Raw genomic sequence first — 25,430 nt, forward strand, 5'->3', positions numbered from 1 at the left:
TTTTTTTTAAGATTGAGGTGAAGAAAAAAAAACAATGCTATATGTTTACCTTTCTTGTTAGCAGATCAGGGTGTTTGCGTTACCTATCTGTGAAATGTGAGTGAAAGAAATAATAAGAGAGTTATCAAGACTGTTCTCTATTTCCATCATATTTGTTTGTTGAAACTCTTCTTCAGGGGAAAAAAACATAAAATTTCAATGTGTGATTATCAGTGCATCCGATTAACAAAATTTAACAGAATCGTGAATCTTCAACCTCAACATAGTGATCTTATTTATGCAAAATGTAGATGCACTTCGTGCAGAGTTTGATAACTCAAGCAAAACTCTATACGCTTGCTCGTCTTCAGAAACTTGATTCCATCAGAAATGCTAGTATTTGTGTTCATCTCGTAAGTAAGTGGAAATCTTTTGCGGTTCTTGCTAGGGTGTTTGATGCTATCTCTGGCATTGAGAACAGAGCAATTTTTTTCCTGCTTTGATTTTTTCCCTTACCATTTTTTAAAGTTATCTGAATTTTATGTTTTAATGATTTCTATGCAAAAAAAAAAAGAAAAAAGAAACGTAACATTCTTCGCCAGGTTAGCTTTCCAACTCATTCCCAAAAGCCCTTCTGCAATAATTTATCACGTTTTATCGCCCGAGTGCTACGGGCTCTCATCTTATATTTATTTATGTTTATTCATTTGCTTGCCAAAATGATGATAACGGAGCGATGCTGCCTGATGCCGGAACGGTGATGCTGAACAACGTGGACGACGACGACGACGACGACGATGATGATGATGATGTTGCTGAATGTTTGAGCATAACAGCAACTATAAACATACGTGGGTTTTTGTAAGGGAGCTTCGTCTAAATAAACTCTTGTTTTGCACTGGAGATTATTTTTGAAACAATTTCCTTTCGCATTGTTGACAGCTTCAAACCAAGTCCCACTGAACACGGTTGTTCCCTATAAATCTTCATCATTCTGGGTACAGTGTACGCAACCAAAACACAAGTCTCTCGTCGTTACCATCGCACCATGGTAGGTATCAGGACGTATGCCACGGAGAAGTGGGAAGACAACTTCTGAATCATTAAACATTGAACACCAAATCAAAGAGCTTTCGCAAAATCAAGTCCAATTGTTGATCCAGTGCGGTGTGCTACTGACAGTGAGCAGGAGTCTTTGAAATGGTTTTTTTTTTTTCTAATGGAACTTGCTACAACTTCAGCACTGCGATAGATTTGGATTTGTTCATGGAGCAAGTGATTTTTACAAAAATTGTGGCCTCCTTATAAAGTTTAACAAACTCTTACCTTGCTCCTAATCATTAACTCATTTCATCATTCCTGAATTATTTTTTTTTTTATTTTGTTCCCATACACACATGACTAATTCTACCACGAATCAGCAAATTTAATGTAAATTTTTATTTTTGTATTCTTTACATGGGTAAGACTTCCATAAAAATATTCAAAAATATTTGCCCTGAGAACTTATTTTGTGATCGTTTTGGTGTATTCAACATAGTTACACCCTTAAGAGCGAGTCCACGAGCAAAGCATACCCATCTCGCATCGACCTCACCAATCTGCCTGAAATTTTCAGGGGTTGTTTGTATATATAAAACTAGCATCTGGCCAAAATATGAGCACTCTAGGTCAACGGGAAGTGGGGCAAATCGGGACACAAAGTTTGAAGGTTCAAAAACGTCAAAAATCTTAAAATTGCTATAACTTAGGCAAAATTCAATTTATTTTCAAAATTCAAAATGCATCTGAAAGGGCTTAAAAAATGCAACAAAATGCAGGGTAGAGCATCCCAATTGGTTAAATCTAAAGGGAGTTATTGGCATTTTAGTGAAAAAATAGCATAATTTTCAAACTCAAATAAAAAAGTGTTCCATCCAGATATCAACTCGGTTCGACCTGCAGCTTGTAGGGGACATCTGGGACTACCATCTGAGACTGAGAACGCTTTGGATAAGGCAGTTTAACATATTAAATAGACACTTTTACTTTTAGTGAATTTTTTGGTTGTAAATTTTTGCTCGGGGGACCCCTTAGATCCCATTTTCTGGTGATAATTTCATCATATTCGTGTTCCTGAGACAATTTCACAATAGAAACATGCATAAAAATGTTTATTTTCATCCATTTTAACCCTTTAAAAAATGAAAGTAAAAAAAAATAAGAAGCTGCTTTTTTTCTGGTGTCATCTAGTATCCTTGGAAACGAACTTGATTTTCAATAAATGTGAATCGAAGATTTTTTTTAACTTTCATTTTTTAAAGGGTTAAAATGGATGAAAATAAACATTTTTATGCATGTTTCTATTGTGAAATTGTCTCAGGAACACGAATATGATGAAATTATCACCAGAAAATGGGATCTAAGGGGTCCCCCGAGCAAAAATTTACAACCAAAAAATTCACTAAAAGTAAAAGTGTCTATTTAATATGTTAAACTGCCTTACCCAAAGCGTTCTCAGTCTCAGATGGTAGTCCCAGATGTCCCCTACAAGCTGCAGGTCGAACCGAGTTGATATCTGGATGGAACACTTTTTTATTTGAGTTTGAAAATTATGCTATTTTTTCACTAAAATGCCAATAACTCCCTTTAGATTTAACCAATTGGGATGCTCTACACTGCATTTTGTTGTATTTTTTAAGCCCTTTAAGATGCATTTTGAATTTTGAAAATAAATTGAATTTTGCCTAAGTTATAGCAATTTTAAGATTTTTGACGTTTTTGCACCTTCAAACTTTGTGTCCCGATTTGCCCCACTTCCCGTTGACCTAGAGTGCTCATATTTTGGCCAGATGCTAGTTTCATATGTACAAACAACCCCTGAAAATTTCAGGCAGATTGGTGAGGTCCAAACGACGTCCCATACAAAGGGGTATGCCCTGTTCGTGGACTCGCTCTTAACGAATCTACCTTATTTTTGCAAAACAATAATTGCACAAAATATCAATTTTTGAAAATACTTCTTTACTTTTTTAAATACAAAAAAAATACAAGCCACGGTATCAACATCTGAATGAAAAAAAGTGTTTTCAAATGCATTTTACACCTGCCTAGTTGTGATGCAATCATCAGTTTTCAAAATATCTAAGTATAGAAGATTTTTTTCTTCGTCGAAAAAAAAGTTTTGTAGTTCTATACAGTGGAATTCCACTAACATTGAAAATATTTTTGAGCGATCTCAGATATGCTGAATATGACTTTAATTCGAATAATCTCCATGCAAGTTTTTACAAAACAGAAATTGTCAGTGTAGCTTTAAGAATGGTTTCGTTAAAAATTGTTACAAATTTCAGACCAGAGGTGTGAATTAGGCTGAGTCACGGACATATAAAAAAGACAAAAGTGTTCAATTTCGTTGAATATCTCACTGGGCTAGGAATTGATGCCGAAAATAAACATTAAACCTATAAGAAACTTAAAAATAGGAAAATTTGACAGGGTTTTGGGAAATTTTCTATAAGAAGATGAGCAGTTCTCTACGAAATCGATCTTTTTTTTTTAATTTTAATTTTTGTATTTTTTAATCCGGCTGAAACTTTTGTTGATGCCTTCGGTATGCCCAAAGAAGGCATTTTGCAGCATTAGTTTGTCCATATAATTTTCCATACAAATTTGGCAGCTGTCCATACAAAAATCATGTATGAAAATTCTTTTGAAGGAATTTTTTGATCCATTTGGTGTCTTCGGCAAAGTTGTAGGTATGGATAAGGACTACACTGAAAAAAATAATACACGGTAAAAAAAATTGGTGATTTTTAATTTAACTATTGGTCACTAAAACTTGATTTGCAAAAAAATACTATTTTTAATTTTTTTTTAATTTTTTTATATGTTTTAGAGGACATCAAATGCCAACATTTCAGAAATTTCCTGGGTGTGCAAAAAATGTTTGAGCGAGTTATGAATTATTGAATCAATACTGATTTTTTCAAAAAACCGAAAAATTGGTCGCAAAAATTTTTTAACTTCATTTTTTGATGTAAAATCAAATTTGCTATCAAAAAGTACTTTAGTTAAATTTTGATAAAGTGCACCGTTTTCAAGTTAAATCCATTTTTAGGTGACTTTTTTGAAAATAGTCGAAGTTTTTATTTTTTTGAATTACTGCACATGTTTGCCCACTTTTGAAAATAATAATTTTAAAAAGCTGAGAAAATTTTCTATATTTTGCATTTTTAAACATTGTTGATCCGACCTTTCGTTGTTGAGATATTACCATACAAAGGTTTAAAAACAGGAAAATTGATGTTTCTTAGTCCCACCCAAACAACACACCATTTTCTAATGTCGATATCTCAGCAACTGGTCCGATTTTCAATGCTAAACTATGAAACATTCGTGAAATTTTCCGATCTTTTCGAAAAAAATATTTTCAAAATTTTTAACACTAACTAACTAACATTTTAATGGGGCGTAATATTGAATGTTTGGCCCTTTTGAAATGTCAGTCATGGTTTAAAAAAATTGAAAATATTTTTTTTCGAAAAGATCGGAAAATTTCACGAATGTTTCATATTTTATCATTGAAAATCGGACCATTAGTTGCTGAGATATTGACATTAGAAAATGGTGTGTTGTTTGGTTGGGAAAACATCAAATTTCCTGTTTTTAAACCTTTGCATGGCAATATCTCAGCAACTAAGGGTCGTATCAACAAAAAAGGGCAAAATATAGAGAATTTTCTCAGCTTTTCAAAAATATTATTTTCAAAAATGGGCAAACATGTGCAGTAATTTAAAAAAAATAAAAACTTCGACTATTTTCAAAAAAGTCACCTAAAAATGGATTTAACTTGAAAACGGTGCACTTTATCAAAATTTAACTCAAGTACTTTTTGATTGCAAATTTGATTTTACATCAAAAAATGAAGTTGAAAAATTTTTGCGAACAATTTTTCGATTTTTTGAAAAAATCAGTATTGATTCAAAAATTCATAACTCGCTCAAAGTTATGGATTGTAAGTCCAACTGCCTACCAGCGACTCCACCGAGTCAGGACCCAGGGAGACGACTCGTACACCTGGAGTGAGCTAACGACCTAACTTTTTAAGTTAGTCCGGGGCCAACATTTACTTCCCGTCCAACGGAAGGCGTGATCAGACAAATCTCGTCTCGAAAAATGCCACCGGGACCGTCTGGGATCGAACCCAGGCCGACTGGGTAAGAGGCAATCACGCTTACCCCTACACCATGGTCCCGGCTATATTATTTTTACACATAAAACACAAAATATTAGTGGGAAAAACCAGCCAAAGTTGACCCTTGAAAAAATACATTTTTTAAACATTGGCAAAGTCACATGAAACAAGTCATACTTCCAACCCTAATATTTTCTAAAATTTTAAGAGTTCTTCTTTCCAATGCCATAAAAGATCAAAAATTGGTTGAAAATTGTTTTTTGACGAACATTTAAATCGAAGCCCGTCTAGAGACGGGGTTGGGTTGTAGAGGGTTAAGTAAATTATTTGTTCCAAATTTGAATTAAATTCATCAGAATTTTTTTTCGTAAAAATATGAAATTTTGTCGCATTGAATTCATTTTTTTAGAAAGAATCAAATGTTTTTCAAATTTGCTTTAAAACTTACTTTATTGAAAGTCCTATAAATCTGAGATATTTTTGATTCTGTTTATCAGTAAGCATTGATAAAGGATAGTTATTTTAGGCTATTGCTAATTTTATTCTGTGCTGTGTTGTGAGCAGTACTGACGAAAAAAAAATCCACTCAATAAATGTGGCACGTTATCCCTGAGGGCATCGAGACCCCGAAGTGCAAATTGAAAAGTGCCGGATTGGTGCGGGAAGGGCTCTGCGCAACGTGATCACTTGAGAGTTTTTTTTGCATTCTTGCTGGTTCTGCAGTTCAGAAAATAAACTCAACAAAAATTTATGTTTGGACTTTACTGAACTGCCCATGTTTACATAATGGTTCCTTTTGCTCTTTAATTCCTTTTGAGCTAATGATGTTAATTGGTTTAAAATCATTTAAGCTTTTAGTAAAACTAGAAGATTTTCAAAATTGCAGTAAATCCACTCCTTCAGCAAACAGCTTTTTTGCACATGGGTCAATCAAACGAACATGTTCTAATTAAAACTTTGTGCCACAGTTGAGCTCATTAAAACTTTTAATTCTGGATGAACGGGTGCGATCGATGCTTAATTTTCGGCGTTTTTTTAGAATAATGTTTAATTATCACGAATTCCGTGCCTCCGAGTTGAAACCATAATTGAAAACAAAAAACCTCTCTCACACACACAATCAAGTTCACAAAGTGGGATCCATCACCAGCAGACACGTGGGATTTTATTAATGAGCAGCCAACCCCGAAGACTCTATACCCACACCGCATCTTTGCGTTTCCACAGTGCCGAGTGACGTGAGCACCAAGTGAAAAATTTAAAATTCTTATCAACATTACTCACGCTGCTGGTGGGGCTCTCGGTTGGCAGCTAACGCCACCCCGCGGTGAGCATTGAGGTTAGGGTTTCCCAGAGCCCTGATCCCGAGAAGCCAACGAGCGTGCTGCGTCCGGACCACGCGCCGTACAGTGGGGCGTTTGGCTTGGGGAAATTTGATTTGTAAGTATGAATTTTAGAGAAAATTTCATGAATGTGTAAAACATTCAAATGAGTTTTGGTTTTTCCTTTATATATTTTCAGTAAATATAATATTTTAAATAATAAAGAAACTTATTTGAAGTAATAATCGTTTGCTAAGCAAAAGTACAAGCATGGAACTTATTTCAATACCAACTTTCAAAAGAATCAAAGTTACTTATTTGTTTGGAATACAAAATACAAAAAAAAAGTTTAACAATATATTTAAAATAGTTCATAATCAATGGTACAAGTCTTTTCATTGAATAAAATGGGGTTTTGACTAAGCTTGATAACCACTGAAATTATTTTCACCTAAACTTATTCTGATAGAATAGCAAACAGGAAAATTTAGATTTCTCCTCGTGACTAAAGTTGCGTCGAATTTTTTTGAGTAAAACTATCTTGAAAGTTTTCGATACCGTAAAATGGTTGGTAGCCGGGGTGACCTTGATAGGCTTAGGATTTTTTTTTGCAAAATGAAAAATTAGAAATATTTTTCAAAGTTTTTGTCCCTCGGCTCTGGCCGGGGTTTGCAATAGTCTAAGTTAACTATAATTGAGGCATTGATAAACAGAATCAAAAATATCTCAGATTTATAGGCCTTTCAGTAAAGTAAGTTTTAAAGCAAACTGTTTATTCTTTCCAGGGAATAAAAACAATGTCTAATGAATTTTGCTCAAATTTTGAACTTTTAATTTACTTAACCCTCTACAAACCAATCCCGCCTCTATACGGGCTTCGATCTCAAAATTCGACAAAAATCATTTTCAATCAATTTTCGAGCTTTATAAAGCATTGGAGTTTGTTCACGAGGATTATGGATAGTCCCTGTGCAGCATTTTGTTTACAATTTAAATAATGATTGTCTAAAGCAGAAAATGTAATAAAACATGCAAAAAAAATTAAAAGGATACCGTAAAAACATTAAAAAATCAGAAAGGCAAAAGGTAATAATGGAAAGTAGTAGAATAAGCATAATACTATCAAAATAAATGTAAACTAAACAATATAAATGCAAATTGAAGTAATAAAAATAAAACAAGAAAAACGAAGCTTTTTATGAAAAACAAACATGGTCAAAATAAAATCCTGAACACGGAAAAATAAAAAAAATCGAACAAAAACTTAGCCACAAGTGAGTTCTGGAATACTTTTATGACACATTTAGCCGTGACGTTACAACGGTTTGACGTTTCTTGTTCAGTTTTTTGGATCTAACTCGGACTTTTAAAATTAAACACTTCAATATTTCAACATATTCTGAAAGTTACCAAAAGAATCATCTATGGCTTTAGGACAGCGGTACCCAACCTTTTGGCCCTGTGGGCCAGATCTGACTTTTCTAAACCAGTGGCGGGCCGCAACAAAAGTTTGATAAAAGTTGAAAATGTAAACTTTTTTTAAATTTAAGGTTCTTTCAAGTCTAGAGTTTTTTTTAAATGTTTTTTATGTGTCCTATCAATAAATAAACTAGTGTTAGTTCATTACCTTGATTTTAGAAAGATAAACAAAGATAAATTTCAAAAATTTGTTTATTTGATTTATTTTTTTTTGCTTAAAATTATTTGGGTTTGTTTTGTTTATGAAAAAATATATTTTTGCTCGCTGATTTTTTTTACTTATTTTGGACTTTTTAAAAATTCTAGAATTTTTTGCAGCAATCTTTAGTTTCAGTATGACTAAATTGCTGTCTGTAAGCTTTTTCAAACAAAACTTTATCACTGCAAAGTTTTACTAAAAAAATACTTTTTTTTGCTTACCCACTTATTGAAAAAAATCAATTTTAATCAAGTTCCTCAAAAAAAGAAAAGCTTCAATTTGCAGTAAAATGGTACAAATTGTAAAAAATTTAATTAAATGTCTTTTGTGCAGTTTTAGACAGCGAAACAAGTTTTTTTTTTTCATTTAACAATTTTACGAAGTGGGTAATTTCGTTATCTTTCGCCATTTTACAGTTTATTGGTTGATTCTGAAACTTTCAAAAAAGAAATTACACGAGTAAATTTAAACATTATAAAAAATGCATTCGAAAGAAAAAATATTTCAAAATTACAAAGCCAAATCAAAATAATAGTTGAATTCACATCATTTTAAAATGATCTCAAGTTTATTTTTTTTTTTAGACACTCAATTTTTTTATTTAATATTTCATGATCAGCGTTAGGGGCCGGCCATAGAAATATTTTGAAAAGTCGTCGCGGGCCGGATAAAATGGCTTCACGGGCCAGATCCGGCCCGCGGGCCGGACGTTGGGCAGGCCTGGTTTAGAATTTAACGTTTCGGTTTCTGTTCCACGGTCGAAAATGTAGCGTGACGTAACAACGGTGTTTTTTTTTTTTGTTTTTTTTTCAATATTTTTTTTGAAAAGGCTGTGATTCTGCTCTGCTAATCATCATGAAAACTACTTTTTACGCAACTTTTACATTTGAGCAGTTCTCTTAGATTTCGGTCATTCCATTTTTTTTGTATTTTTTAATCCGACTGAAACTTTTTTGATGCCTTCGGTTTGCCCAAAGAAGCCATTTTGCATTATTAAATTCTCCATATAATTTGGCAGCTGTCCATACAAAAATGATACATGAAAATTCAAAAATCTGTATCGTTTGAAGAAATTTTCGGATCGTTTTGGTGTCTTTGGCAATGTTGTAGGTATGGATATGGACTACACTGAAAAAAATGATACACGGTAAAAATTTTTTGGTGATTTTTTATTTAACTTTTTGTCACTAAAACTTGATTTGCAAAAAAAACTATTTTATTTTTTTTTATTTTTTGATATGTTTTAGAGGACACCTTTTCAGAAATTTCCGAAACGAAAAAAAAAAACGAAACTATTGGCACTACGCCCCCCGGGGCATGGCCTTCCTCTAACGTGGGATTTCTGCTCCAGCGCCTCTGACGAGACAGGAGAAACCGGGACCGACGTTTTACTTCACCATCCGATAGAAGCTCAGTGGATAAGGCAAATTTCCAGGTTGTGCAAAAAATCTTTGTCCGAGTTATGATTTTTTTAATTAATACTGATTTAAAAAAAAATCGAAATATTGCTCGTAAAAATTTTTCAATTTCTTTTTTTGATGTAAAATCAAATTAACAATCAAAAAGTACTTTAGTGAAATTTTGGTAAAGTGCACCGTTTTCAAGTTAAATTCATTTTTAGGTGACTTTTTTGAAAATAGTCGAAGTTTTTCATTTTTTAAAATAAGTGCACATGTTTGCCCACTTTAAAAAATTTTTTTTTTGAAAAGCTGAGAAAATTTTGCTTTCGAACTTTGTTGATACGACCCTTAGTTGCTGAGATATTGCCATGCAAGTGTTTAAAAACAGGAAAATTGATGTTTTCTAAGTCTCACCCTAACAGCCCACTATTTTCTAATGTCGATATCTCAGCAACTAATAGTCCGATTTACAATGTTAATATATGAAGCATTCGTGAAATTTTCCGATCTTTTCGAAAAAAATATTTTAAAAATTTTAAAACCAAGACAAACATTTCAAAAAGGCATAATATTGAATTTTTGGCCCTTTTAAATGTTAGTCTTGATTTAAAATTTTTGAATGTATTTTTTTCGAAAAGATCGGAAAATTTCACGAATGTTTCATATTTTATAATTGTAAATCGGACCATTAGTTGCTGAGATATTTGTCTTATATTTTTGTGCTCAAAGTGTTCAACTAAAGTCAAATTTATCTTTTGATGTGCCATTTTCTAAAAGTTTTGATGAAATTTTTGGCTGTTTTTAATTCAATTTAATTTGTGAAGTTGTTGCAATGAGGTATATTTATAAACAACATTTTTGTGTCCCATAATTTAGTGCAAAATATGGATAAATCATTAGTTTTAATTAAAAAAAAATGTTGCCGAAATTAACATGAAAAAGTCAAGACTAAAACTTAAATTAAAAAAAATTACAAAACCACTTAACTGGGTCAAATGACCATATTACATGATCATCCAAAATGGGTCCGCGAGCCATACTTTGATCACCACTGATTTAGAATGTAGTTCACTTTAAAGCAGGCCAGCCCAACCTTTTTGGCTCAATTTGCACTTTTTTGGTCCTCAAAATATCAATTGTTCAAAAATATTTGTACTAGTCGTTTTTATCGACCCGGACCAGTTTTTCACTTAAAACATACATAAAAAAAAACCTGCAAAAATATTTTTCCAAACGTTTGTCAATGTTATGTCTAGTGGTCATCTGAGAATCGATTTCATCAAATATACCATGAGCAAGTCAAAAATTGTTATTTTGACGACCAAAAATGTGAAAATTGAGCCAAAATGGTTGGACATGCCTGCTTTCAAGCAACAACAAAAAAAATGCTGTGTTTATGCTACAAGCATAACCATCATGAACAAGAACTTGATATACTTGAATAGCACGTTTCGCGTTGGGAAAGAATGGTTCATCTTCAGGCGGAGCGCTAAGACAAAATTCATGGTCATCAAAGACGTAGGTGGTTATGTCATACACATTACCAATATGACAAAGAACATTCTTTACGGAAATACAATAAAAAATCGATCAAGATTTTTTTATTTTAAATTGTTAGCAAATTGGTAAAAGTACAGTCCAGACTCGATTATTCGAAGGCCTTGGCAATGTATCACTTCGGATAATCGAGTCTGGGCTGTATCAATTTCATACTCGGTAACGAAAATAACGAGTTGTGAACCCATATTGCCCAAACTGGTATGATTCTTTAAATGCCCCAACCTTAGAATAACTATGAGGGATCGGTCAGGTTAAAACCTGCTCTGATAAGGTTTGATAAATGTTCTCCCGTCCGAATATTCTTAAGGTCTGCTAGCCGTTCCAGACGGTGACCAAATTTGTCCAAACCCATTGTTCCATATCATTCTGCTGTTCCGCTTCCACCAACAAAACCAATACTTTTTAAGTAGATTGCTCAACTCACTTGTTTAAACTAATTTTTAAACCAACCAACATTTCTCTCCCACTGTGCCCCCTCTCAACGGGAGGCACATTCCACTGGTACTCGAGGAAAATTCACAGCGTAATGTTGAAACTTTACACTCCGAAAAATCCTCCACCTGCTCAGCCTCAGCAATCTCTGGCCCAGCCCAGCCTCATTCCGGGTGGTGGGAGGTTAATCCACTTGTACGAAGCCGTTCGCCTTCTACGGCATGCCGGGCGTCGGAAGAGATCCACTTCATTTATCAGACCCATCGCCTAGGCACAGCGAGAGAACACCTAGAGCTTTACGCTTCTTCTCGGTTTTTAGTGGAAGCTTAAGTTGGAGGTGCTTTTCACAGACAAGCACATGGTTTTGGGTTACAATTTGGTCAAAAATTGTTTTTACATACAACATTTTTGAAAAGACGTTTCATTTACTTTCTTGTTGAATTGAAAATAACGAAAAAAAGGAAAATTTGTGTTTCAGAATCTTGTCAAAAAAACCACAACGCGAAGGGGTTCAATTTCCAAAGCCCAAGCCACGCGGCGTTTTTCTTCCGCACTCTGATCCAATTTTATGCGCCACAAAGTGCCACGATAATTTATTAGGAAAGTTTCCAGCAATTTTCACACCACCACCAGGATGAGCTGCTGTCGGGCAGTGTATAGTAAAGTTGGGGCGAAAAGAAGCTCCAAACTACACCTGCTTGCTTGCCAGGGGGACCGCGCCAGGTGGTAATCCGTCAATTTGGTGGGGTTGGACGACGTTGCCGGGCCGCAGGTGGTTTCCAGTTTCGGACGAAATTTGAGCGGAAAATTCAAATTGCGGGAGAAAAGCTCGTGTGATGGTGATGCCCGGGGGGGATCTATTGTTTGGGAACTTGAGCTTACATTTGAACGAACATTTTATGAGTTGAATTGAAAATTGGAACCATCATCATGCATAATTGATTGTTTGTAGTCCATACTAGTGCAATTTTGGCAGCTGTTCATATAAAAATAGTAAACAAATATTCATCAATCTATATCTTTTAAAGGAATTTTCTGATCAATTGTTGTCTTTGGCAACGTTGTAGTCAGGCTGATTGTTTCAAAAATTTAGCTTAGTCTGAAAAAAACATATCCTTAATTTTAAAACTCCTTCAAATGTACGCCACATAAAAATGTGTGGAAACAAAAATCCTATTCAACAATGAATCCAACAAAAAAAACAAATCTGCTAACACTGCCGACTACGTTTCAGTCTGTAATTCAATTACATCTAATCAGAACCCAATGCAGCGTCATTCAACGATCCACTTGCCATTACGGCAACAGCTTTTCCGGCTGAGTGTGTTGATTCGATATTGCCGGCTATCAGTTACCATTAGAAGGGTGTGGTAGAATCGAATAACATGAATACCGTTTTACACCTCATCAGGCGCCCAGCCCGGAGAGGCCACAGGCATTTCCCCTTAACGATCCACACGTATAGCTAACGTTTTGTTTTCCACGTTTTCTGCGTTCTTCTTGCAGGGCAGGCAGCCTCCGGTCGTTATCCACACTTCGTTGACCAATTACCCACCACCGGGAGTAACGTCGGACAACCAGCCAACCCACCGTACCGTACGACGACAATGACCATGCTTGACGACGCCATCGATCAGCGTCGGTGCTGCTGCCGTCGGTGCCATTACCAGCGTCGGTCCGGCCAGTCCAGTTACCTTGGATCTTCTTCCTCCGTCCGTCGTGGTGATGACACGGCCATTCCGATGTGGTCCCCCCTCTTCTGCTGCGCCACGACCGCTGGCAACCGAAGCTAACTTTGGACACCTCGTCGTACAGCTCGGAAGAACGGGCCGCCCGGAGGCCGTAAAATCACTTGCATAAAGTCATGGATTTCCACAAAGCACCCCCGCCCAGGCCCCCCAGCCTGGGGACGTCCCTCGCCAAGTCCAGTGCGGGTAAGTGGAGGAATATTATCCACGTATTTTTTCAGGAAAAAAATGTATTTGATATTTTAATAACGCAAAAAAAAAAAAAACAAAAAACAAAAAACAAAAAACAAAAAACAAAAAACAAAAAACAAAAAACAAAAAACAAAAACGAATTTCATTAGTGTTTGTTACATGGCGTGTTTTCTAGAACAACTTTTCAGGAAAAATTGTCATCGCTACTTTCAAATGTGTCTTATGAGTGAGAAAATTCTGAATTTATTTATTGGAAACTTTTGAATAACAGTTCTTATCAAATTATGTGTTTTATGCGTCATTTTTTCATCAAATTTAAAACAAGACAAGAAACAGCTTTATAGAAGGTTGCAAATCGCTAAACATTTTGAAAATAATGTTTTAACTTATTTTTTTGAATTGTGAGACTTATTGAGAAATTTGAATCGTAAAACCGTAATAACGGATTGCAGATTTGAGATTGTTAAGGGTATTATTGGATTTTTGTGAATAAATATGATATTTTTATAATCAAATATGAACCAGGAAAAAAAATACTGTTGCAAGCTTCAAAAGTCAAATTCTCATAAGTATGAAATATAGAAAACAAATATTAAATGTTTTTCTGTTGAAAATGCATTTTAAAGTAGGAGTAAAATTCGCGTGTTTTAAGCCTGAATGTTGAAAACATCGTCACTAATATTTTTTTTGTTTGAACAAAAATAAAAAGTTTTTAATAAAAAAAATCAAACTAAAACTTACATTCCAAACTAGTTGTACAAAAGTCAAAGTATTTGTAAAATGTTTTAAAATTTTGAGATTTGTATATAAAAACAACCTCCTTGCCCTGATATACAGGATATCGATTCAATAAAATTACGATTACAATTATATTCTATAATATTGTTGTTTTTTCTTGATCATTTCATAGAAGAAAACTAAAAAAACAATTCAACAGTAATTTGTAGTTCAATTTCGAGTATAAAACATGTTTTGTATCCATGCAACTAGTAAATCTTTGGTTAATGAAATATGATATTTTTCATAAAAATCTATCAATTTCAAACAAGCAAAAAAATCGGGTTTATCAGCTAATTCAAGATAAATCTGAGCAAACGAGTGATATTTGTACTCTAAAGCTTTGTAATAATCTATAAATTCTTTTTAAAATATACTTAAATACGGTTTCATGATTTTCATTTCTGAATAAATCCCACATACAGTCCAGACTCGATTATCCGAAGCCTCGATTATCCGAAGTTTCGATTAACCGAAGTTCGATTATCCGAAGGTTTGTATGGGACTTCTGAGAATCGAATCACGAAGAATTTATTTTTCTTTTTCTTGTTCTAAACAAGAAATTCGAGTTCTGCAACCCCTTTTTAGTCAAATTTGAATAGTGATTGCATATTAAATAATTAAACGCATTTTTTCAGTATTTCAACACCGCCATATTGGCCGCCATCTTGAATTTAAAAGTTTTAATTCACTTAACCGTAGTTTAGGGGTCATACATAAGCTCGACAATAAAAAATTAGGCAACGAATTTTTTTTTCGTGATTCGATTATTTGAAGTTTCGATTACTCGAAGTGAATTTTTCCCGAGGCCTTCGGATAATCGAGTCTGGACTGTATTCAAAAACTCGGTTAAACTAAAGTTTAAGACTGTTTAACGTTTTGCACCCATCTACAAAGTTGTTACTTGTCTTATTTTGCACATTTTGATGAGTAAATGTCACATAAAACACATCATTTGGCAAGCTTCACAAAATGCAATTGAAAAGTTTCCAATAACTAATAAAGGAATTTCGAACAAAAAATTTAAAAAATAGTTATCTCAGTAATTTCTCGATGAATCATTTCGCTCTTCGAAACTTAGGAAAGCTGAGAATTTCCTTTCCTACAAGACTCATTTGAAAGTAGGGATGACTATTTTTGCCCAGAAAACACGCCGAATGTTAGACTGCAAACAAAAACAACGAATTCCTTAAAGTTTAAAAATTACGATTTTAAGCATCAGTTTTCCTTTATGAGGTCAAAAATTGTATATCAAATTGATAAACTTTTAATTTACTGATAATACTCTAGTGAAAGAAACTTCACAGTTAAAAAAATCGTGGTAATATTACATCTGGGAAGGGGTAAATCTTAAATATAAAAAAAGAGCAATTTTACCTCTGAAAATGTGTAATTTTACCACTTTTCTGTTGTAATGTCGCTTTTTCAATCTTAATTGAGGTAAAATTACATCATAAAAGAGGTAATATTCAACCTGCTTATAATACATCTACCATTTACATTTACGCAATTTTTTACTTTGCATTCATTCAAATCTAACGCTTAGATAATCGAATCAGCTCTGAACTCAGAATATATATAGAGCCGACTGCATAGCCACATTTGCAAAAAAAAACTGACGCCATTCCTGCCCAATGGAAGCCAGAAGCCAGTGCCGAGGGACTCACGTCCCTTGGTGCTCGGTGCTGTCCCAGTGGAATAATCACGTTTTCCCACTTTACTTGAATTACACATTTTGCGCTGAATGGCACTTGAACAGTTGTTTCAAAATTGTAAAACGACTATTAACCCCATCATGGATGCCCAAACGCAAGGGTTATTGCTTTGAGGGTTATTCTCTTTTCTTTTTTTTGCAGCTTTGCAGATTCTATTTTAAAATGCACAATAAGTATTTGGGCGTTTTTGTTTAAAGCCATTTATAGCGAAAATGTCAACCAGACATAATTGAAAAAAAAATGTTTACATTGAATTCACGTGTAAGATTAAAAGCTGATGCTGTATCCTCTCCCCCATTGTAAAGTCAGTATCGCTCAGTGACATACATGTGTCCTTAATCATCCACAAAGTCCCCTCCCCTCTGCTTTAACTTCATCTTTCGCCACCCTAGTTGCGTTCGGTCAACATCAACTAAATGCGAAAATAATGTGCTTCAAATTACATTGCACGGTGTGTTTGAAAACGAGCTTTTTGATTTCTTTTTTGTTTAATTTTCTCATTTTTAGAATTTCACCACATAACTTACCAAACAATCACAAACTGAAAAACCAAAAAAAGTCAGTAGTTTCACTGCTCCTATTGTAACTCCAATTTATTGTGCTCAGCTTTACGAGCCACGAAATAGAAGTTAATCACGCTGACGTCATTTAATGGGCCGCAGTTTTGCGGTTTTATGTTCAGGTGAACAGGACACCGAGTTTTATCTACTGGGTGCGAGCTAATGTGTTTGTCATCCCGTTTTGGTTGAATTATACAGCTGAGCAATTCTCATTTTGCATCATTAGTTTGTCCAAATAATTTTCCATACAAATTCGGCAACTGTCCATACAAAAATGATACATGAAAATTCAAAAATCTGTATCTTTTGAAGGATTTTTTGATCGATTTGGTGTCTTGGACAAAGTTGTAGTTATGAATAAGGACTACACTGAAAAAAAAATAAAACACTGTAAAAAATTGTTATTTTTCATTTCACTTTTTGTCACAAAAATTTGATTTGCAAAAAAAATTATTTATTTTTTTTTCTGACGTGTTTTAAGGGACATTAAAGGAAAACTTTTCAGAAATTTCCTGAACGGGCAGAAAATCTTTTATCAACACTGTTTTTTTTTTTAATTTTGATGAGGTGCACCGTTCTCAAGTTACAGCAATTTTTGGGGTAACTTTTTTGAAAAAAGTCGCAGTTATTCAATTTTTTTTAAATTAGTGCTCATGTTTGCCACCTTTGAAAAAAATATTTTTGAAAAGCTGAGAAAATTCTTTAATTTTGCTTTTTTGAACTTTTTTAAGGGGTTACAAACATGTAGAAAATCACAAAATTTTATATTACAGATTATTTCATAAATCCACTCAAAACATGATTTTTAATCACTCTTGAAAGTTTCATGAAGATATTTAATGATTAAACTGAGTAAGAGACGATTTAAGTTCAAAATTTTGCCGTGCGCAAATCGGGCTGTCAAACTTTGTTGGCGTTTTTCTCTAAACCCCGAGTTGATTTACGGGTGCCACGATATTCGAGATGGGATGGACCAAATTGGCTGAAATTTTAGGTGAAGACTCTCAAGATGTATCCCGTGTGCATGACGAAGCCCTTTTTTTTAAATTGGCTTTAAAAAAAAACAAAAATCAAAAACAAACAGTTTTTTTAATATGAAAAACAAAAAAAAAATTCTATCTTTTTTTATATTAAACTTTTTGAAAATCGAGCTTCGTCATGCACACGGAATCAGTTTAACGCAGGGGTGCTCAAAGTTTTTGGAGGCCAGGCCAAAAATACATCTATCAGCTGAAGTTTTAATTTTTTTTTTACATTTTTTCAAAGTTTTCGTTAATTAAAAATAATAGAAAACATAATATGGCTGTTTTCTATAGGTATTGTTGATTTTATTGTTTTAGGTATTTGAAAAAAAAAATGCTTTTATCTGAATTTACTTGTGTTCTCAATACAATTTTACAATTACAAGATTTGACAAAAAGCATTTTAGCGATAAAACATTTATTTATCGAAAATTCGCTAAAATCATTTTTTTGTATACCAGAACATGTTCAAAATGATTCTAAACGCAGAGGAATGCATTTTTAATTGATTTCAGCTGATTGCACTCAAATTTCTAGGGATATTTTGAGATTTTTGAAAAAATATTTTTTCCCGTGATTTTTCGAGTCAATTTTTAATAATGGGCGAGGGGATGGTTGTCGAAAAAAGCTTTGTAAAATACTTGCAACAGCCATATTTCTTCCGATTTCACAGTTTAATCTGCCTAAATCCTAAAAGCCTGAATTTCCAAAAAACAAGCTCAAATTTAGTTCAAATGGGAACCACGAACAAAGTGTTCAAATTTCATGGTACGTTTTCCAAAATCGTACCACGGGATTCGAACACTTTGTTCAAAGTTCCCACTTTCATGAACGCTTGTTCACGATTTTGGAAATTCTTTTTTCTCCGTATATTTACTAGTTTCACTTCTCACGCAGAAAAATTAGGCATATTTAAATCAACAAAACTTTTTAATGATTTGAAAATCAAGATTTTTGTTGAATCAACGCCAAACGTCAAAGCAACTTTTTCAAAACAACAAAAGATTTTTGTGGAATTGAGAAAATCAAGGTTTGTTTCAACGCAAAATCGGCGTTGATTATATTCAACAAAAAATTTTGTTGAATCAAACCTCGTACAGGCTGATTCTACAAAATATTTTTCTGCGTGCTATCACACATTAGCAACAAAAAATAAAAAATGATTAGCAAAAGTTTTAAATACCCTTATTTTGAACAAGTATAAAATCACTTTACAAGTGATCAGCGGGCCATTTTACATGATTATTCAAAATGGGTCCACGGGCCACAAAAAAACATCTCGCGGGCCACGTTTGGCCCGCGGGCCATACTTTGGTCACCCCTGGTTTAACGAGTATTCACCAAAATTTTGAGCCGATTTGGTCAAGACTGTGTTGAGATATCGTGGCACCCGTTTTTTAAAACTGCTAACTTAAAATTGCTATACAGTATGTAAAAAAAGTATTTACACCCCTTGGGCACTATGCACATTTTGTGATGAAACATGTGCAAAATTTAATGTTTGACAGGAACCTAGTACTATGTTTTGTGCAGAAACTCATGCCAAACATTTTGCTACAAAAAGCTCATGAAAAGATGATTTCTATAAAAAGTTATATAACAAATACTATTACCTACCTACCTGGGCAAAAAGTAAGTTTGATCCACGAGAACAAAAATTACCAAATTCCATACATTTTTGGCAGGTTGCTCAAACGAAACCATAACAACGTTTTTGCTTAGGTATTTAAAAACGTAGGTTTTAAAGAAAACCTAGATGTATGGGTATCAAAAGATCGGAAATTTTATGCCCTTTCCGATTCCACATCGGTTGACTTGTGAATCGTGGACTGGTTCGGATGCCGGCGGATTTTCCTACGACGTAATTCCGGGTTGGTACGAAATTCCAACGAAAAATCTATTCTTTCTATACAAATACCCCCAAAACGGTGTTATACCCACTCCAAAATGTTTATTTAGCAATTCTATGGTAATATATTGACATTTGGTTGAATTAAAAGTTTGCAAAATTAAGTTTAGATAAGTTTTATTAGAATTTCCAGAGTTATATAAACTTTTATACTAAGTAGTTAGTAAACTTTATATTCAATCCAAATTATTTTTTTAATCAGTCAAGGATGCCTATTTGGAATTGGGAGACTGGATTTATGGTGATTTGTCAACAAATAACATTATTTATGTTAATTTTTCGAAAGGTGTACAAACTTTTTTTGCGCCTTTTTTTTTGTAGTAGTATTTGTTATATAACATTTTATAGAAAACATCTTTTCATGAGATTTTTGTAGCAAAATGTTCGGCATGAGTTTCTGAACAAAACGTAGTACTAGGTTTCTGTCAAACTTTAAATTGTTACATGTTTCATCACAAAATGTGCATAGTGCCCAAGGGGTGTAAATACTTTTTTTACATACTGTATCTTGGCAACGATGCAACCAAATATCTTCAAATTTGTTTTGGAAGTAGGTGAAAATGTATATTTTAATGTCATGAAAAAAGAATTTAAAAAAAGTTGGAGTGTGTGCTCACACTAACCTCTGACTTTTTTGCCAATATACATGTATGTAACCCCTTAATACGACCCTTCGTTGCTGAGATATTTCCATCCAAAGGTTTAAAAACAGGAAAATTGATGTTTTCCCTTATTTTCTAATGTCAATATCTCAGCAACTAATGGTTCGATTTTCAATGTAAAAATATGAAATATTCTTAAACTTTCCGATCTTTTCGAAAACAATATTTTCAAAAAATTTAAATCAATGCTAACAATTAAAAAAAAATGTAATATTGAATGTTGGCCCTTTTGAAATGCTAGTCTTGATTTAAAAATTTTGAAAATATTGTGCTATACGATTCCTTCAATTTTTGAACATGCGAAAAAAGACGTGTTTTCAATAATTGGCAGCCTAACAAGGTGTTGAGATGGAAATTTGGTGCAAATTTTCCATCAAAATATTTAACTTTGCGATTTTCCGTTACTTAAACGTATTTTTTTTTGATCATGTCATTTGAAGGGAAATTTAATGTACTTTTCGAAAATGTTGATTTAAAAATGTCGTGTTTTTTCTAACTTTGCAGGGTTATTCTTAAGTGTGTAACAATGTTCTACAAAGTTGTAGAGCAGACAATTACAAAAAAAAAGTGGTTTATAAACATAAAAAAGTTTGCTTGTAACCTTCATGAGTGAACCGGACCTTTTATTTTTTAGAGCGAGAGTAGAGTTTTCCAAAGTGAATGCAAATACATCCAAATTATGTTTCAATGGACGCTCGTTGCACTGGAGCATACAATTTGCCATTTATTCTGCCCCGTTGAGCGCAAAATTGTTAAAAACTATTTCATCCGCGAATGTTCTCTCATTGTTGTCCCCATCTCTCTACTTCCACGCAACCAACCGGATGCTAATCACACACACACACACACACACACACACACGTTGGCATTCGACGTGTACGCCAGACGTGTACGACTACATCTTCATCGACAGTGGCAGCCCGGACTCGTACCTGGCCGCCGGTGAACTGGGCGCCCTCACGGTGAACGAAACGCTGCTGATGCTCGGCGGCAATGGAACCGTCGGCAATGGCAGCGACCTGGGCAACGGAACGGCCACCGGGGCGGACGAACCGCTGGCCGACGTCATCACGATGGCCGTCACGTCGCTCATCCTCGGACTGATGATACTGATTACCGTTATAGGTGAGTTTGCTTCCCCGTCTAGCAATTGCTCTATGGTTGAGCCTATTTATTTTTGCTGAGCTATGATATGATGGGAACATGAATGTTCGCTGTGCCATCCCATGAAAATCAGAATATATGAGTTTATTATTATTTAAATTGTAAACTATTTCGGAAATATTGAAACCAAAAACTTCCCAATATCGTATCTACCCCGCAGGAAATGTGTTTGTAATTGCTGCCATCATCTTAGAACGTAATTTACAAAACGTAGCAAACTATTTAGTGGCATCGCTAGCCGTGGCCGACCTGCTCGTGGCATGTCTGGTGATGCCGTTGGGGGCCGTTTACGAGGTGAGGGGTGAACCCAATTCACAAACTCTAACTTTCATGCTGGTAGCTTATGATCTCTCTGTCTCTATCGCCTACTCACAGATAAGCCGAGGCTGGATTCTCGGTCCCGAACTTTGTGATATCTGGACGTCCTGTGACGTCCTCTGCTGTACAGCTTCCATTCTACATCTGGTGGCTATTGCCACCGACAGGCAAGTACTACTCATCCGTTTGATGAAACGTCCTTTCAAATTAATTACTCCTGCTGAACTACTGTTTTATCCCCTCTCACACAGGTACTGGGCGGTGACGAACATCGACTACATGCACTCGCGCACCAGCCGGCGGGTCTTCACGATGATCTTCCTGGTGTGGTTCGCGTCCGTCATCGTGTCCCTGGCGCCCCAGTTCGGCTGGAAGGACCCAGACTATCTACAACGAATCGAGCAGCAAAAGTGCATGGTCTCGCAGGACATCGCATATCAGGTGCAAAAAAAAATCCATTTCTTACAGAACCCCTCGAACAGCTTCTAATTAGGCTAATTGCTTGGCAAGAGCCTAAACAGACAGCATTTTGGTTTCACACCCCCTTAAAGTGTTATCTTTTCTTGGAATCTTGCAGATCTTTGCCACGTGCTGTACCTTTTATGTTCCTCTGTTAGTGATACTGGTGCTGTACTGGAAAATTTACCAGACGGCCCGGCGGCGGATACACCGACGGAGACCCAAGGCCCCGCCGGCAGCGGGTAACAACAATCAGGTAAGGCTTAAAATCGACCCTGATTTAATTGAATCCACAGTAAAAAATAAGGGAAACCTTGTAACCAGCCATGTAAGCCATGCATTTTACAGATTTTTCGATTAAAAAAACCACAAAAATCTGTATCCACGGATTTTTAAAAATTGATTATGTTTCAAAATTTCAGCAATTTAGTAATTAAATAATGCTTTAATATGATTAAAAAGCTTAAATCTGCTGTCAAATTTTAAGATTGTCTTGTATGGGTTAAAATTTGAAATGATACAGATAAAATATAGATTTATCTTTAAGAAAATACAGATCTCCCATAAAATAATCCAGCATCGTTGCTTGTAACGGAGAATATTGACAGATTTTGTGTCACAAAGTTGAAAAAACAACGATTTTTTCCACTATTAAAAAATAAACGTTTTGACTGCGTGATTCATTCCTCACTGAGGTGAGGCTATAATCCTGCTTAAAACTTACCCTTTATCAAAAAGCTCGTAGACTCATCCTTATGAAAACCTTTTAAACAATAATAGTTTTCTTTTTGCGGTCAAACTGAGCACAAATCCAAAGATGAGCTTGGACGTAACAGAAGCCGCATTTTTTAAACGTGTTTTTTTTTTTTCAAAAAAGCAAACCTGAATATACCTTGGGATATATTATTTGCATTTTCTATAAAAAAAAACATTGAAAATCTAACCAACAGCGTAGTTTTCGAGATATTACAATTTGATAAATGACGGCATATGAGATGACACTGACACGTTCACAAATCCGGGCTCTATTTTTTGATATCTCGTGACGGAGGGGCGGTACGATCCCTTCTATTTATGACAGGATGACCACTCAAATCCCATTATCATATTCTAGACTTTTCCAGACACTCAAATAGTAGGCATTTCTTATCTAAAGAATGATTTCAACGAAAAAACTCTTCAATAGTCAATGTTAACCATCGAAAAAAAAAAACTACTGTCAATTTAGGTAATAACAAATTCCTAAGAAATACTTCAAAAATTGAAACTCTCATTGTTTTGATTCAGAGTAGAAGCATAAACAATTAGTCTTTGAAATCTGAACAAAACTTATGATTTCAATGGTAGTTTTTTATACTCGATCTGGAAATGGCAAAAAGTTAAAGACTGATTTTAAAATTTTATTTTATTTTTAATATAAGAGCGCTTAATGCATGATTGCCGTTATTATTCTTTCAAAAAATTTAGAAATATATCTGAGAATTCGTTAAAAATATGTTGCCACCGAGTCTCTTTTGTAATTTTGTAAATTTTAATGTTGAATTTTTTAATCGATGTTAATTTATCTAGTTGTCAGTATTTAACTCATTTTTTCATGGATAATTTTGTATGTTTTACGACTTATTTCATGCAAATAATTGAAGATAAAAATTCTTGAAATATATTTGCAATAACAAAGAATTTCTTGATTTTTTGTTTGTTTGCATTGTCCATATTTCGTTCATATTGATAAAACGTAAAAGGATTCATTCAGAACGAAAAACGATTGGATTTTTCAATGATATTTGAGCTATTCGATAATTGAAAATCATGGTTGGGTAATTCTCCGCCAACTCACACAGCAGTTGCCCCGACCCCTCTTCGATTTGCGTGAAACATTGTCCTAAGGGGTAACTTTTGTCCCTGATCACGAATCTGAGGTCCGTTTTTTGATATCTCGTGACGGATGGGCGGTACGACCCCCTTCCATTTTTGAACATGCGAAAAAAGAGGTGTTTTTCAAAAATTTGCAGCCTGAAATGGTGATGATATAGAAATTTGATGTCAAGGGGACTTTTATGTAAAATTAGACGCCCGATTTGATGGCGTACTCAGAATTCCGAAAAACGTAGTTTTTATCGAAAAAAAACTCTAAACAAGTTTTAAAATTTCTCCCATTTTCCGTTACTTGACTGTAAACATTTTTGGAACATGTCATTTTATGGGAAATTTAATGTACTTTTCGAATCTACATTGACCCAGAAGGGTCATTTTTCATTAAGAACAAAATTTTCATTTTATAATTTCGTGTTTTTTCTAACTTTGCAGGGTTGTTTTTTAGAGTGTAACAAACTTGCCTACAAAGTTGTAGAGCAGACAATTACAAAATATATATATATAGGCATATTTAAGGGGTTTGCTTATAAACATCACGATTTATCGCGATTTTACGAAAAAAAAGTTTTGAAAAAGTTTCGTCGTCCGTGTCTGTCGCGGGTGACCATGAATGGCCATGATCAACGACGACCAACTTATTCAAAACTTTTTTTTCGTAAAATCGCAATAACTTGTGAGATTTATTATATATAAAATTTTTGTAATTGTCTGCTCTACAACTTTGTAGAACATTGTTACACTCTAAAAAATAACCCTGCAAAGTTAGAAAAAACACGAAATTTTAAAATGAAAAATTTTGTTCTAAATGAAAAAATGACCCTCCTGGGTCAATGTAGATTCGAATATTACATTAAATTTCCCTTAAAATGACATGTTCCAAAATTTTTTACAGTCGAGTAACGGAAAATGGGAGAATTTTTAAAACTTTTTTAGTGTTTTTTCGATGAAAAATATGTTTTTTTCGGAATTCTGAGTACGCCATCAAATCGGGCGTCTTATTTTACATAAAAGTTCCCTTTTACACCAAATTTCTATCTCATCACCGTTTCAGGCTGCAAATTATTGAAAAACACCTCTTTTTTCGCATGTTTAAAAATGGAAGGGGTCGTACCACCCCTCCGTCACGAGATATCAAAAAACGGACCTCGGATTCGTGATCAAGGACAAAAGTTACCCCTTAGGACAAAATTTCACGCAAATCGAAGAAGGGTCGGGGCAACTTTTCCCGATTTCGTGTGAGTTGGTAGAGAATTATCCAGCTACATGTCATTTTAAGGAAAATTTTACGCACGTTTCGAATCTACAATAACCCTGCAAGGAATTTTTGGTTTCATTTTGACTAAAATATCTATTTTTTTTATTTCTATTATTTTTCTAATTTTGAAGGGTTATTTTTTAGAGTGCAACAATGCTCTACAAAGATGTAGAGCAGACAATAACCAAAAATTTGTACTCAACCTGGCGACCTTTGGATTGCGAGTC

At 34.3% G+C, this 25,430-nt stretch overlaps 2 protein-coding genes across 4 annotated transcripts in view; both read left to right on the forward strand.

Annotated features, from left to right (window-relative positions):
• LOC120412866 (60S ribosomal protein L28) overlaps positions 1-25,430 on the forward strand; it is a 510,937-nt gene that overhangs the window by 43,095 nt on the left and 442,412 nt on the right. The gene's annotated exons all lie outside the window — the stretch shown is intronic.
• The window catches only part of LOC120422918 (5-hydroxytryptamine receptor-like), a 57,651-nt gene continuing 45,560 nt past the window's right edge, over positions 13,340-25,430 (forward strand). For 2 of the 3 annotated variants that reach the window (XM_039586489.2, XM_039586491.2), the window contains exons 1-5: positions 13,340-13,481; positions 21,018-21,257; positions 21,457-21,590; positions 21,672-22,055; positions 22,192-22,329. In XM_039586489.2, coding sequence (XP_039442423.1) covers positions 13,412-13,481; positions 21,018-21,257; positions 21,457-21,590; positions 21,672-22,055; positions 22,192-22,329 — 966 coding nt within the window. In that variant the 5' untranslated portion in view covers positions 13,340-13,411. The remainder of the gene's footprint in view (positions 13,482-21,017; positions 21,258-21,456; positions 21,591-21,671; positions 22,056-22,191; positions 22,330-25,430) is intronic. The other variant, XM_039586492.2, reaches the window with a different exon arrangement.

The sequence above is a fragment of the Culex pipiens genome, chromosome 3 (genome assembly GCF_016801865.2).
Source record: "Culex pipiens pallens isolate TS chromosome 3, TS_CPP_V2, whole genome shotgun sequence".
In the NCBI taxonomy this organism is placed as follows: Eukaryota; Metazoa; Arthropoda; class Insecta; order Diptera; family Culicidae; genus Culex; species Culex pipiens.